We start from the raw sequence: 16,091 nt of genomic DNA, 5'->3' as shown, positions 1-16,091 counted from the left end.
ACAAAATTTTCCCACATGAAATCACATGATGGGTATGGCATGCCCATCACGATTGTCACAATATAAATCACAAGAAAAAATGGCCCTAAAACCATTTCATCAAGAGGAAAAAGACACAAGCTAGGCCACATTTAATCCATATTAATTACTAATTAATTCTTCCCTCTTTACCTTGTTTGAAATTTTACAAATAGAGGAAAAGCAAAACATCATTACCCAACTCAAACACACAGTACCCTTTATTATCATTTCAAATTAAAAAAAAAGAAAAAAAAAAGTGTAAATCAAGTCCACTAATAGGGTTATATATACAAAGCCATAATTCAAATTCCTTAGGCTATTTTGGTCAGTAAAAAAATACCTACCCATCAACGACCACCTTACTTACCTGGTTTTTTATTCTTTTGGTAATTAAAAGTACCTTTATATATCCCAACACACCCAAAATCTAGATTTCAAAACAATTTTCAGTACTTCCGAAAGAGAAAAACCTCTGATCATCATCAATGGCAGCAGATCAGCTTGAGAACCCAAAGGTGATGACAAGTCTCATCACATTTCTCTCTTCTCTGCTCCAAAGGGTGTCCGAATCAAACGACATAAACTGCCAATTCCAGCCCCAGAAAATCTCAGTCTTCCATGGCTTAACTCGACCGACCATTTCGATTCAGAGCTATTTAGAGAGGATTTTCAAGTACGCCAATTGTAGTCCGTCTTGTTACGTCGTTGCTTATGTTTACTTGGACCGGTTTGCACAGAGACAACCCTCCTTGCCCATCAACTCCTTAAACGTTCATCGCTTGCTCATCACCAGTGTCATGGTGGCCGCAAAATTCATGGACGATATGTAAGTATTTATCATCAACGCAACAATTTGTTTAATTATTTATACATAATCTTTTGTTTGAAATTTAATCAGATTTTTGGTCATATAGTATAATTATGAAGCGCTTTTAGTTAGAGCATGTCAAAGTTATTGGTAGACTACAGATGTGAAGTTGTTTCTGATCAGCTTCACTACTCTATATTCACTTTTGATGATCAATTATAGCTAGTTGTCTCTATTTTTGTGAATCTGATCTGGGGTTTGTGAACAATTATGTTTTAGATCAAAGCTGCCGTTGATTTTGGAGTTTGAATGTTTGATTGCCGTAGTAACTCTTAAAAACTTTCTATAAACTAGTCAATTCGTTTATTTGAATTTCTCTTTCATATAAATTTGTAAAATAGCTGTAGAATGATATTTATCTCATAATCGTCGAATCTTTCCCTGCAAAATTATAGCTCTGTTCATGTTCTTATTAGAGAGCCAGCCAAGACGCATTTCATGAGGGAATCCAGCAAATTGAGCATGAACGTACAATATACAGAAAAAGTCAAACCACGTTATAATAAAACGATTTAGGCTTGATGGTATTGTTTCCCCGTTGTCATCCAATGTAAAATATTTGTCATCATATAAAAAGAGAAACAATAAAGTCAATGTCATAGGGGTCCAAATAAAATAAAATAAAAAGTTGGGAAACACCACAACTAATAAAATACAAATGATCTCATTTGCCGGGGTTATGTCCGTCCATCTTTTATTAGTGAGCTGACAAATTCAGGAATTTTCATGCTCTGCAAAGTTTAAATTGTATATTATTATATATACTTGTATATATACTCAGTCGACCCTTCCTAATTAATACTTAAGAGCGTTCACTTGTGCTAATATTGTATATCTACTTAATTCAGGTACTACAACAATGCTTACTATGCAAAAGTTGGAGGAATCAACACAAGAGAAATGAATTTTCTTGAAGTGGATTTCCTATTTGGGTTGGGCTTCCACTTGAATGTGAGCCCCACCACATTCCAAACTTACTGTTGTTATCTGCAAAGAGAGATGCTCCTTATGCAACCACCACTAGATCATGCTGCAGCAGATTCTTCCCTCAGCTTTGGAAAATCGCTCAACCTCCACTTGTGCTTCAGCGACGAAGAATCCTCCCGTCAAAAGCGGCAACAACAGCAACTGGCTGTTTAATTAATTTAATTTACAAAATACAAAGCCCTTCTTGAAAATTAAGCCCAATATTGTTTTCAACACTTTGATAACTAGGCTTAATTTAGAGGTACATCAAGTGGATCACTCTCCTTTTCTTCTTCTTTTCTTCTTGTTGTTGTTGGCGGCTTAGTGAACTAAACTTTTCGTCTGTGTAATATCATTTTAAGAGTGTCACGCAACGTTCTTACAATATGGTACATGTGCCTTTTTTCATCTTTTGAATTATTGGGTCCAAAAAGATAAATATTTTCGCACCACAAATAATTATATTATAGAAGGCGAGTCCCAGTTTTGGGACCTGTGCTATGAAGCTCGCCTTCAATTATAATAAGTGGTGTTGAACAATTAATAGCATTATTTGTCCAGAAATGAATCTAAGGCATGGGACTCACTTGATCGGATGGCTGTACAATTTCGTGACACTTGCAACTGACCCTAGCAAAACCTCCCCCTAAAAAACCCCCCCCCTTTTTTTTTTTTTTTTTTTTTTTTTTTTTTTTTTGGTATGGATTTTGTATCTGAAAGTCATGATTTGACGATTGGCATGTACAGATGGGGGTCTTTTCTTTACAGTCTGGCTATCAAAGCTCTTGTGATGTATTACGTTCTATTATATTATTGTTGAAAATTGTTACTCGTATATATATATATATATCCAGGTTGGGATTCTCTTTCATTATATAGATAGCTGCCAATGAAGAAGCTGTGTATATAAGCGCATATGGGATATATTTGTGGTCATGCTTTGTCATGAATTGTGGTCATATAGTATAATTTTTTTTTTTTGAATATTATAACATAACAATTACCTACTTTCATATGTAACTTTCTGTCCAAAAAATTAAAGACAATTAAACTCTCTCTCTCCACATATATATATATATATATATATAACTAGTTGCCCATGATTGGTCTTTTCTCAATGGTCTGTTATTTTGGAGTGTGATTTAAGTGTAGTTCTTGAATTGAATTTGAATTATAATTTGAGTTAAAGTTGTAACTTGAGTTTGTGTTTGGTTGTGTACATATGAGTTATGATTTGAGATATAAATCTTTTTGAGTTTATATTTGAGTGAGTCAAAACTTAAATTTATATTTAGATAGTATTTTAATAAAAACTCAATGGTGATAAAAAAAATTTAATAGGGTATATGGGTGTGGTTTTATTCGTCTTTTCGTTGTCAACGCATAGAAAAAAAATCATCTCAATCAGGATTAAAACGAAAAAGTTATAGCATTTTTAAGAATAAAAAAATATTGTTTATTAATTTGAGTTTGAGTTTCTAAACTCGAGTTAAAAGGGAAAGTTGAACTCGAATTTTAATCCCAAACTCGAATTCAAACTTAAAAGAACATAAATTTAAATAAAGTTGGAACTCGAATTACCTTTTTTTTTTTTGAATTTTTGAGGTTGTCGAACACACCCTTAATCTTTAAAGTTATCATTTTTACTGGGCTATAATTTAGACCTATAACATAGCATCTTTGATGATAAAAAAAATTAAAAAAAAAACGCATCTTCTTTTAATAGCCTATTAGAAATTCTCATTGATTTGTTAATGAACTATTTCATTGAAAGCTTCAAGTGACACTCGTATTTTTAGCGATGCAGTGTCGTCGTTGGAAGTAACAAATTGCCATGAATTGAAAGCTCTGTTTTTTGTTTTTTTTGTTTTTTTTGTTTTTGCAGTGTCAAGTGATTATGCATGCTTATACGTCATAGCAGAATAAACTTTTCCCTCACCGTTATTGACTAATTATTTGTAATGTCTAGGAAGTAACCAAGTGGAGTACAACATTCCGAGCGGGGGAAAAAAAAAAAAACGTGGAGTACAACAATAAGATCTGAGGAACCCCACCAATTAAATTGTGTGAACAATTGGTCAACAAGAGGAACCGAAAACATTTTTTTTAATGTCGGTTGTGATTAGGTGTATGCATCATGCATGAGATCAAATCAAATTAAGAGTCATCACTTCGTGCGTTTAATTTGAACTCTTGCATTGTGGAAGACCTGTACTTTTTTCCTATGTTAAGCCACTTTTATCTTATTGCATTTCCCTCCACCTGCTTCTAATTAACGCAAATAAACAAACTTAGTTTCGGGAGGGCTCATATATTATTGTCATATGTTAATTATTGTACGGTTATTTTATATATTAGCTGAGTTAATCCTTAATAATACAAAAAAAAAAAAAAATCACTTTTAACTGTTGCTTGTATTTTTTTAATCAGAAAAAAAGAGTTCAAGTGGTGCACTTCACGTCCCCCCATCCGCAATATCGAGGACCGCCAAATGGAAAGGGCCTAAACTCAACTATTGCGTGTAATTACACTAATTATTAATCAAATTGTTAGGACTAAATGCCAAGATAGTTCAAGTTCAAGGACTAAATTGAAAATCTGGACTTTAAGCGTAATGTTGCCAAACCGGCCGAATATATGACCCCTTTCAATACATAATAGGTTTAAAACACATGAGAAATTATTTAACAGAGAGATCTACAAATAAATTGCAGTAACCAACAATATTTATAATGTCAATCCATAGATTATTTGAGGAAGATAACATTACATCAACTTATTGAAGAAAGCCCTATGATTCTCGCAGATTATACACTCGTGTCTCCTTCATGAGGGTCCAGTGCACGTTGCTACAAAAGCAGGACAACTTGGTTTTGTCCAAGAGATGATTAGGCCAAATCCCGAGTCTGTACGAGAGCTGAACGACGACGGGTTTAGACCTTTGGATATAGCCTCGGCCTTGGGACATGTGGAGATCATGGAAATGATATATGTCGTTTGAAGGGAAGAGGTGGAAACACATCAATTCACTGTGCTGCTATAAGTGGAAAGATTGAGACTATGGACCAACCGTTAGGAAACGTGAGTTTCTTACATTGTGGGTCACATATTTATTTAATAATTATATTAAATTATTTAATTATTTGAGTTAATTTAAGTGATCTAATTATAAAAAGTCCAACTAGTTTCCTAACAGGATATGTATTGAATCGATGGATGCTCATATTGACTCAATTAAGTTTAATAAGAGCCTAATGAGACAGTATATAAAGAAACTAAGGTTATGGTCTCTAATATGTCAAATCATAAGGCAATTTTCATTCTTCCCCATCTAGAGAGAAAACACTCATTAAAGAACTAAGGAGATTTAACTGAGGAAGGCAATAACCGTCGTGCTCGTTATCTTAGAGAATTCTACCGGAGATCTAAAGGCTGCATCAATGGAAACATGTCAGAATTCTAACTTTTTTTTTTAGTAATTTGGTGTGATGATTCCTGAAATGTAGAATAAGGATTTAAAGATCCAACACTAACTGCTCACTTTTTCTTCAGATTGCGTAAAAGATATGACGGTTCTCGGAGAAACTGCTCTGCATATTGCTGTCAAGTACAACAGATTTGAAGCACCTTTAGAAAATTGGTGGAATGGCTTGAAAAGCTCGGATTGGAAGAGATGATGAATTGGGGTGATAAAGGTGGAAACACAGTTTTGCACTACGCAGTCAACCCACCAAGTGGTTTCTCATCAGTGGGAAATTCACAAAACATGAAAAATAATAATAATATTTCAAGTAGTAGTACAACTGATCATGTCAACAATATAAATCATCTCGCTCCCTCACCAATGTACACAGAAATGGATTACTATCCAAGACCGGTACAGCCTCTGATGATCACATTCAAAAAAGGGCTAATGATTAATGGACTTTGCTATGTACTTTAATTAGCCAAAAAAAAAAAGGGGGGGATTTGTCTTTCAAGAGAAAATTACGATCAAAATGGATGTAATTAGGAAGAAGATTCAAGCTGCTAAATTGATCATAGGAATGATAATGCTTATACAAGCAATACAAGCAATCTCTAATCCTACACCCTTTCCTTCTGTCGCTTATAATATCCTTTTTCCTAATTCTACCACTGATGAGGTTTTTCTTCCTATTTTGATTGATAAACTTAAGAAGTTCCCACTCTTTTCAACGTGGGAAACAATAAAGATTTCCTTTAGAACAATAATTTGTGTTTCGCGATGTGCTAAAACATTCTGCCTTGAACATTACAGAAATCGAATTTTGTTGGAAGAGTGTAAGGGCCAATGCAAGCAACATTGTGCTGATCAAGCATTTCAACTGAGGACTTGTGTTACAGCGTGTGCTAAAACATCATTAATGTGCTACCAATACAAAAATCATCATCGGATTTTGTTCGAAGATTGTATGGGTGAATGTGAGGAGCTTCAAGTGTCTTTATGGTTGGATGGATTTAAGAATTAGTAAGGGAGAGAGGTGGAGGGATTATACTGTGAATTAATGGTGGTGCAATATGGGAGATCAGGAAGAGGCCGTATCAATATTATATAGTTTGTCAATTCCTTAATTAGGATCCACTTTTGTCTGATCTCTCTTTTAAGGAGGGATATTTGTGAGGGAGATGGTTTTCCTCTTTGTTTTGCTTTGTTTTTCATTTTAGATTCTCATCCTTCAAACCAAAAAAAAAAAAAAAAAAAAAAAAAAAGTGAATATGCTTTCTTACCCAGATTAATTTTTCAACACTTAGCTATTAGTGTCAACATTAAAAATGTGCATTGTGCAACACAAATAACTCCTAATTATATATAGATGAACCGTTGAATAATTAATATCACGGCTTCATGACTAGGGGTAACGAAAACAAGGCTACTCTATCATAAATTAAAAAGAAAAAAGAAAAAGAAATTGTTGTGTATTTTTTTTTATTGTACTAAAAACCTTTGTGTGCATGTTTTGTTCCAAAAGGAAAGAAAAAAATGAGATTCCACTATTGTGACACATTAATTTCCTCAAACCTCATGATGGCTTTCCTCCCAAGTCTCAACGTACATATCATATTAATCTAAATATGACTCATATAATTAAGATTTATTTTAGGATGTCATGAATTTTAAGACGTATGAATTTTACTAAGTCAGCAAATGACTTGCAAGTCTTGGCAACCCAAGGAAACAACTTGGAAACTTGATCATCAGGTCTGAACCAGTTGAAAATCTCCCACAAAAGCCGCAACGCAAAAGGCATAGCAGCCGCCGACAGAACGTAATGAAACCTCACCGACTCACGGGGCGTCACGGCCAACACTGAAGAGCCGTAAGTGATAATCATCGAAACCGTGGCGTCCCAAATCTCGAAGTGAAAAGGGAACCTGTAAGTAAGCGATATGATGACCAAGATGGCCGAAGAGAGCGCCAAAGTGTTTGATATTAGGAAAACTTTTTCTTTGTTGTATTGGAAGCTCTTGAACCATTTCCAACCTGTTGTTGTTTCCTGATCAGGTGGGTTTGCCATTTTCTTCTTTTTTCCTTTTTGGGTTCACTCTAGTGCTATGCAATGATGGATTCTTGGATCTTGTCTTCTAAAGATAAAAGGAGGAAGTTAACTAGTTTTTGCGTTTATTTGTGTTTTGTGGGTTGACCATGAAGTCAATGTTGTGAGGAAGGAACAAGGAAAAGAAGAGGAAGGTGAGACCGTGGGAAAGAAAGGGAAAGATTTGGAGAAATTATGAAAGATGACTTGGACGAAGTCCATGCAGATCACAGCAATATTACACGAAAACTTCTTGGCTGATGACCGCTAATTAAGAAAAGGACTGTCTTTAGCAAACCATAGTAAGCATCGAATAAACACGCGGTATTGCTCGTCACAGGAACCTGTTCTGAAACAACGTCGGATTTTACCCAATCTAGAATCTGTTGGGAAATTCACGTTATTCCCAATGATAATGTGGGCAACAAATTTTATAACAATGTCAATTATATCACAACTGTTTAATTATAATGGGACTTTTAAGCATTATAATTAGGAAAAGCCCGTAAGACTTCTAATTGAGTATGGATTTAATGACCGGATATCTAATACTAATTCAATTAAGTTTAATGAGATCTTACTGGACATATAAGTTATAATTCCCAACACGTCAAATTATTGGGCCGCTTTCTCATCTATCCTATTTAGAGAGAAATAACCCATTAAGGAGCTCCATTAAGGAGCTCCAGAGATTTGATTGAGAAAAATAATAACCGGTTCACTGGTTCACCTATCATCGTAAATATTCCGTTAAGACGTTGATTGCTACTACTATAGAAATAAGTATTTATTCTTTAATATTTTTATTGATAATTTGACATGATGATTCTTAGAATTTATGAATATGGTGGTTAAAATTCATATTTATAATTAAGGCTAACATAATATATCTATAATTTATAACTAATATTAGAAATCTAAATGCATTTACTGTGCATCTTCTCACATTTATACTGTCCAAACTTTTGGTTGAACTATTTTCTTGTTTTCTATCCTTTTTTTTCTTTGTTCTTTTTGTGGTGTTTTTGTTCTTTCTCTTCAGCTTCTTCCATTTTTTCTTTTTTCTGTTTCTTTCTCGTCTTTTGTTCCTCTCTTTCTCTCTCGGTTCGGTTGCTCTGTGAGTCCTAATCTCTCTTTCTTCTTTAGTTCTCTCAAAAACTTGTGCATTTTTCGGGTGGGATGGTATATTTTCGTGGTAGAAGTAGAAAAGAGTGTCTCAAAGCAATTGGGATTTTGTTAAGGGTAAGTTATGCTTCAAATCACAATCATTTTTGTTCTGTCTTTAAATTTTCCTATATGCATACCATTTACTTCCCATTTAATGGCTTTTTTCTTTTTCATTTGCGTCTTACTTGATTTAGGTGATGGGTTTTAGGACTTCTAGTCCTGTTTGTTCTTACCCTTCCTTTCTTTTCTATTTTAGGTTTAATTCCAATTCCTCTGTCTTTTTATTCTCATTTAAATGTTGACATATGGTATCAATTTTTCTTTAAGGCAAGAAGATAAATACCTCTAAGCTCACTCTTAATTAATATTTATTCTTTTAATTAATATAATTACTTAACAAAAAAGATATTAATCAAGAGTAAGAAATTAAAATTTAAATTCATGCACTCAAAAGATAAGTTCAACAATTTTCTCTCTTTTTTTTTTTTTTTTTTTTTTTTTTTTAAAGTTGGCGGGTTTTATTTGTATTGTAGCAGTGCAGTGCTTGTCTTCACTTTTTTGTTATCGTGTAGAAAAACCATTGCATATTTGTATTTATGCATTGAGTCTTGTCTATTATGCCAATTTGATTATAAATATTTTTATGTCTGTTATGTTTTGTACTGTTTGTCTTTGGATATAAAAATCAAATTCTTGAATCTTTTTATTAATTGTAAATAAAATATTTACACAATAAATTATTATTTATTTTAAATAATTTTAATATATACTATTTACTTAATTTAATTTTATAAATTTACTATTAGCTACCTTTATTCAAAATCAAATGAAGAGAAAACCCAATAAATCACCACACCATCACTCCTATTTCCAAAATTAAAGTTGACAACTTAACGAAAAAAAAATAGAAATGGGAGATTCCATGATAAGACTCTTTGTGTTTAGTTAATGTATTCGTGATACAATTTAAATCATAATTTAAAATTTATTACAGTATTTTTTTTATAAAAAATAAACATAAATTAAAAATAATTTTAAATTATAATTTTAAATTTATGAACTAAACATGGATTAAAAACTAAAAAAAAAGCCAATCACTGCTCACGCGCGCACACACACCCTAAACGGTGGATTTTGATCACAAATCACAATTCCCCACTATTCTCACTCACATGGTGACGACCCCCAAATTGGCCAAAGGTCAGAGGGTGGATCTCCTGTGTTGTATCATGTAATGGAAGGAAGAGGCGCGTGTTGTGTTGGGGGGTTGGGTGCGCAGCTTACCAAGCACGGCGCACATTAGCCACCTCTCACGCCATGCCCACACCACACCCACACCCTCCCCCACCTAAGCGGTGGCCTCATCTATTGTGTCTCCTAGAGATCTCAAAATCAGCCGCACACTCCTCCCTCCCACCACCCAAACCCAACCCAACACCACTCTTTAACCCCACCATTTACCCCCCCAAATATGTCACCAAACACCACTTTCTCCACCACCACCATCCCCCCAAGTCAAAAACCCCCACTCCCTCCTCTCTCTCTCTGTCCCCCCCTTTCTCTCTCCTCCTTATCCTCCTCCACCTTACCCTACCCGCACCACCTCTTGCTATCGTGCGCCGCCTCCCTTATCCTTCATCACCGCCCCCTCCCTAACCAATCCCTCTCCTCATCAAAGACCTAGTCTTCTCTCCCCTTTATCCCCTCACCACCACCACCACCACACCCGCCGCCACTAACCTACGCCTCCTCTCTTATCCTTCACCTCCACCATTCATTATTCTCCCCAAAATCCCATATCCCCAGATCCGCAATCCATGGCTTCTCCTGCACCTTCTCCTCCCGACTCCTCCCCTCCTCCGCCGGGCCCACCGCAGGCCATCCCCCTCGCTCTTCCCGCTCCACCGCTGCCATCGCAGCCGCAGACGCCGCCGCCGCCTCCTTCTTCCTCCTCCCAACCCCAGCCCCAATCTCAATCCCAACCGCCGCCGCCGTCCTCGTCCTCCTCCCGCCGCCTCCCGCCGCCGTGCTGGTCTCCCGATGAGACGGCGGCCCTGATCGACTCCTACCGTGACAAATGGTACTCCCTCCGCCGCGGAAATCTCAAGGCCACACACTGGCAGGAGGTCGCCGAAGCCGTCGCCGCCCGCTGCCCCACCGCCTCTCCGGCCAAGACCGCCGTCCAGTGCCGCCATAAAATGGAGAAACTCCGGAAGCGCTACCGCACGGAGCTCCAGCGTGCCAGATCCATGCCGGTCTCCAGGTTCAATTCTTCCTGGGTTCACTTCAAGCGCATGGATGCCATGGAGAAAGGCCCTTCCTCTGTTAAGCCCGAGAACTCCGACAGCCCCGTTGACGATGATGATCATGATAACGATAATTATGGGGATGACGACGAAGACCCGGATCAGCGACTCTACGAAGAGTTGAGATTCGGGTCGAATTCGAAGAATATGGGTAATTTGTATAGGAATGGTGGCGGCGGCGGGTTTAGAATCAGAATTCCAACCGGGGTGAGCATAGCACAGCCTGGTACGAAGTTTATTCCGAAATTCGATCAGAAGGGAAATTCGGGTTCGAATTCGGGGGTGAATTTTGGAACAAAGGTGGTGAAGGAGTGCAGCTCGGGGAGGGCGAGCGGTTTGGGAAAGAGGGAGAGGGAGAGGGATCCGGTGGGTGAGATGGTGTCGGCGATAAAGGCGCTGGGGGAGGGTTTCGTGAGGATGGAGCAGATGAAGATGGAGATGGCGAGGGAGATCGAGACGATTCGGATGGAGATGGAGATGAAGCGAACCGAGATGATCCTCGACTCTCAGCAGCGGATCGTTGAGGCGTTTGCCAAGGCCATGTCTGACAAGAAGAAGAAGAAGCTTAACAAGAGAATGCCCTCTCCTGAGGCTTAGCTTCAGTTTGCACGTGTTTTTCTGATTGGCAATTCAATTCCCAAGATTTTCTTTTCAAGGATTTTTTGACTTTTGGTATGTGAAGATGCATCGTATGGAGTTGGACTCTGTCTCTCTCTCTCTCTCTCTCTGGGTAGAAGCAAAACCAGTGGGATTTGGCCTAGATCTTATTAGATTATGCAGATATATCTTAGATTTGGTTCTAGTAGTAACTTCTTGTTTGAAGTTTAATTTCGTGCCACTCTTTTGTTCCAATGGTTTTTTTTTTTTTTTTTTGTAAGCATTAGGATGGATTATGTTGCAAATTTGATCGGTTTAGCTTTTGCTTTTGTTTTTGTTTTTGGACCGAGTATAGGTTTAAAAACTAGTCTCATCTGGTGGTGGAATGGAAATATGTTAAATTCTAGTCTAGTGTTAGATCTGTATTCTACAGCTAATCTTGTTGGAGGCAGAAAGACCAAAATTTAGTTATGAGACCTTTTTATTTCCAGTGCTGTGCTGCTTTTGATTATGTTTGTACGTACACATATTATCTTTTGTTGTTTTCATTTTGTCCCACCTTTGAACTTTTGTATTTTAAGATTATTAGATACACGTTTCTTTCTATGGTTACTGCATAACAACTGATGGAAATTTATCTATTGTTAAGCAGCTGTTGAATAGAAACCTAAAATGTTTGTTTCCTTGTAAGCATATATTGGTTTATGTGTGTTCTAAAAGCTCAACTTCTTATTTATTGTGTCCTGTCCTTGAGATGTTGAAGTTTGTTAATTTCTTGGCAAATTTATAAAAGTCCAGTCGTTAGAGCTTTAAAAGCACATGCAACTTTCTATTGGAAACTTCTCTTCTTTTGGCTTTGTATTTACAGTCCGCCCTTGGGTGATTGCAAGGTAAGGCTACAAGTACATTATGGGTTAATTTCGGTTTTTTCTTTTAAAATTTTAGTTTGACGAGGATAAAGTGGTGTTTGGCATCCTCAAAGCCAACCCCTTTCATATTTTGGAAAATTTTTTCATTTCGCATCATCTGTCCTGTCCATGCTTTTTGTTTTACTTTTACTAGTTTTTAGTGCTTGACTGGTCGAGTATTACCATTAAAATTGAGTTTATCACATTGTAGTTCTCATACAATGTTGTCATTTTGTTATAATGCTTTGTATATTCAGTTTTATCCTTCTATTCAATGTACCAAATATTTGTTTTCTTTATTATTTAATCAGATTTTTGTTCTTCTTTTTCTTTGAATTAACATCACCTAATTTGTCTAATAAAACTCTTTTAACTATTGTTGTGAATCGAACCTAATTTATCCGGTTCACCTGCAGGAAATTTTGAATTTACAGATTGAGAAATCTGGAGATATGTTGTGCATCTTTACTTGGATTTCATATGCACACACACACATATATATAATAGTTGAAATAAAAACGCATATGAAATAAGGTATCCTCGTCTCACCAAAAGAATAAGGTATCTTTGGTCCTGGATTCCAGCATGTTGAATCTTTTGCACGTGTTCCTCTGTATCTTGAAGGAATATATATTATTCACTAAATCAGTAAAAGGAATAATAAGATGTGGTACTGGAGAAGTTCATGGATTCGTGATTGTTGTAATAAGCTTCCTTTTCACCGTAAAGGAATCCTTAATGGACTGAAATTAATCTGCAATAATCGTGTCGTGTGAAGGTTGGTTGAAAATTTTCATCAATGCTAATTTATGCTTCTAGAGGGAAACCCCAAATCCCTACCACCTCGTTGCTGTCATGCCATTATAATAATCTTGTAAAGTAAACGGTGTTGACTTGATTTTCACAAGAAAGTTATCCCTTTACAATCTTCTTACAAATCTAGCAATACATGAAGGAGCTAAAAATTTTTATAAGACAAAATATACTTATACCTCTTGAACTATTGGCGTGTTACAAAAATTTTCCTTTAAATTTTAAAAATATCAAATTTTTTCTCTGAATAATTATCTGTTAGCACGATTTCTCTTTATCTGTCATCTCTGTTAAATTTTGAATGATAAGTGTCATGTTTTTAACACGTGACACTCATGGCCAAGGCAAATAAGTTATTTAGGACAAATCCTCACATGTTTGAAATGGGGCCAATTAGGGCAAAAAAAATCCAGAGTTATTTCAACATTTCTCATCGTTCTCAAACCTAGTTCAAATTTTCCAAAATCATCTCATTGTTCTTGATCTTCCCTTTCGAATTGAAGGCCTTGAATTCCTTCAAACTAATCAATGAAGAAAGCACCGAAGAAGGAAGGGTTTGAGTCGAGGCCTTGAATTCCTTCAAACTAATCAGTGAAGAAAGCACCGAAGAAGGAAGGGTTTGAGTCGATCGGAATAAGTGGAATTGTCAATAGCTGATGGTAAGATTTCGTGAACCCTAACTATGGAATTTGGTAACAATTTTGTTATTATTTTGGGCAATTTGTATATGGCTTTTGGTAATTTCATCTTGAAATGTTTGAATAGTGAGAATATTCTGTTAAGTTTGATTCTTTTTCGATCTGTCGATTACTGCCCATTGGACATTCATCATTGACAAGCAGAATGGACTAGTCGAAGCTTTGAAGGCGTTATGGAAGGAAGGTAAGGCAGAGGCCGAGCACAGACGTTGTGCAAGACACGTACAGAGTAATTCCACTTCAACTTGTTGATTACAGGCTGCAAAAAAGAATGCTCGAAGGACTGTTCCACCATCCAATGACTACGTAGATCCCACCACAATATCAAATCATTCAAGCCAACCATCAAGATCTTCCCCACAAAGCCCGGTAAGACAACATTTGTTATCTTAATGTGACAGTGCAACTAATAAATATGAACCTTATTGATGAAGTGATATATGACTAAATATTTTGCCTCTTTCTGTTGTCATGTATACAAAGACTTGGAGACTTTTCAAGACCACTGCTAGGAAAAAAGTTACACCATCAAGATCTTCTCCACGCCTTAACAAGACAACAGCGATGGAGATTCAATCAACTAGGTCAAGCCCCCGGATCAAGAAAACATCAAGGAGACTCCTTTAATTCCATCAAGCCAAATATTCATGTGTTTTGTGGTTTATTTTTTGTTTTCATATTGTTTTGTGGTCACAACAATGAAAACATATGTTTTGCGGACAACTAATCTATTCATGAACAATTGACTCCGTATATATGTCATGCATGTGAACACTGGATTGGTAATATTTGACCAGAAATTTTGAGCAAGTTCTCATTTTGAAAAGCCAGAACGTTTTGCGTTAATTCCTCCTCAGCTTCTTCTTCATGTCTTTTGGTTTGGCGAATCCGATGAAACTAACTACAAACACGAAACAGACAAAGGCTCTTTTTTGTTTTGTTTTGAAGCCATCATCTCACGGCTTTTGAGATCGTATGTTTCTGTGTTCGGTTATAGCGCCACATTAAGACATGTAGAACTTCGTTATTTATTTAAGCATCTTTATTCGTCCCTATCTTTAAAATCTCTGACTACTCATCTGAAGTGAGACCAGCTAATAAGTAGGTGAGATTCAACTTAATAAAATTTATTAAGGAGATAAATATTTTTTAAAAATATAAAAGTTAATTTTTTTATTCATTATTTTTAATTAATAATTTTTTTAATTAAATAATTATATTAATAAAAGAGTATTAATTAAGAGTAAATGATAAAACTTGACTCATATATTTTTAAAAATAAATTCTGCAATTTTTTCTGTCTCTTTTGTCTTTGGTTTCTAGATTTTTTTTTTCTTGAGATTTTCTTATTAAGCACTAAAAAATAAACGACTTGAAAAGATTATATTTTCAACTGTCGAATTTTTATTGAAAATTATTTATTTTATATATTTTTCATTGTGTATGATTTTGACCATATTTAATGATAAGAAACTAACTCTAGGAGCAGCTGAACCCTTTTTTTTCTCCTTTTTCCTTTTGAAGATTTTGATAGCAACGCTTGAAAAAAAAAAAATAAACATGTAGGTTTTTGTTTTTTTTAGTTGCTATATCATAGTAAAAATTGTTTTGCAAACTTTTTCATTCGATTGAAATGTGCTAAAAACATTTCTTTTTTTTTTTAGTTATTAGACCTAACTTTTTTTAATGGGCGACTATTTGATTCTCGAAACTTATTTCTTGTTAAAAAAAAAAAAAAAAAAAAAATTGGTCATATAAGAGTTGTAAAAGGAGCAAAAAAGCACCCAGAACTTTTTGAATTTTAAGTTGCAGACGAGCAAACGCTTACCAAGCTCCTACAATGCTTGACGGAACAAATCACGTGCATAACACATGAATCTGTGGGTAGTTTGGTAAAACAACAACACTAATAATGATATATTTATACTTAAAAAAAAAAAAAAAAAAAAAAAAGAGACTTTTGAAACTCCCCTCGTGATGGCATGACAACAACGGGGGAGGTCGCTTTTTATCAGGGCAAAGCGGGGAAGGTCGCGACATCAAAGTCTTGTAATGGGCACAAAAATGAAAAATCGTCCCAAATTGGACAAATGTTAATAATTTTAGTCCAAAGAGAAATACTCTTATCAGTGCTATGTAGTTCTAAATGGTGGGATTTTCATCATGTTATGTTAAATTTTCAAGTTACTGTA

The 16,091-nt window shown here is 35.6% G+C and overlaps 2 protein-coding genes across 2 annotated transcripts; both read left to right on the top strand.

Moving 5' to 3' along the window:
• The first annotated feature begins 476 nt into the window (after nt 1-476).
• Nucleotides 477-2,299, top strand: LOC21391420 (cyclin-U4-1). Its single transcript, XM_010091483.2, has 2 exons — nt 477-847; nt 1,738-2,299. Exons 1-2 carry the CDS (start codon nt 507-509, stop codon nt 2,027-2,029), a joined length of 633 nt encoding a protein of 210 aa, XP_010089785.1. The 5' UTR covers nt 477-506; the 3' UTR covers nt 2,030-2,299.
• Nucleotides 2,300-9,689: 7,390 nt separating this feature from the next.
• On the top strand, nt 9,690-11,970 carry LOC21391418 (neural Wiskott-Aldrich syndrome protein). The gene has a single exon (XM_010091481.2). The coding sequence runs from the start codon at nt 10,395-10,397 to the stop codon at nt 11,478-11,480; it is 1,086 nt and encodes a 361-aa protein (XP_010089783.1). The 5' UTR covers nt 9,690-10,394; the 3' UTR covers nt 11,481-11,970.
• Nucleotides 11,971-16,091: the final 4,121 nt, after the last annotated feature.

This window comes from Morus notabilis, unplaced genomic scaffold (assembly GCF_000414095.1).
Source record: "Morus notabilis unplaced genomic scaffold, ASM41409v2 Scaffold906, whole genome shotgun sequence".
NCBI classification, from domain to species: domain Eukaryota; kingdom Viridiplantae; phylum Streptophyta; class Magnoliopsida; order Rosales; family Moraceae; genus Morus; species Morus notabilis.
This window is presented reverse-complemented; position numbering and strand designations above follow the sequence as displayed.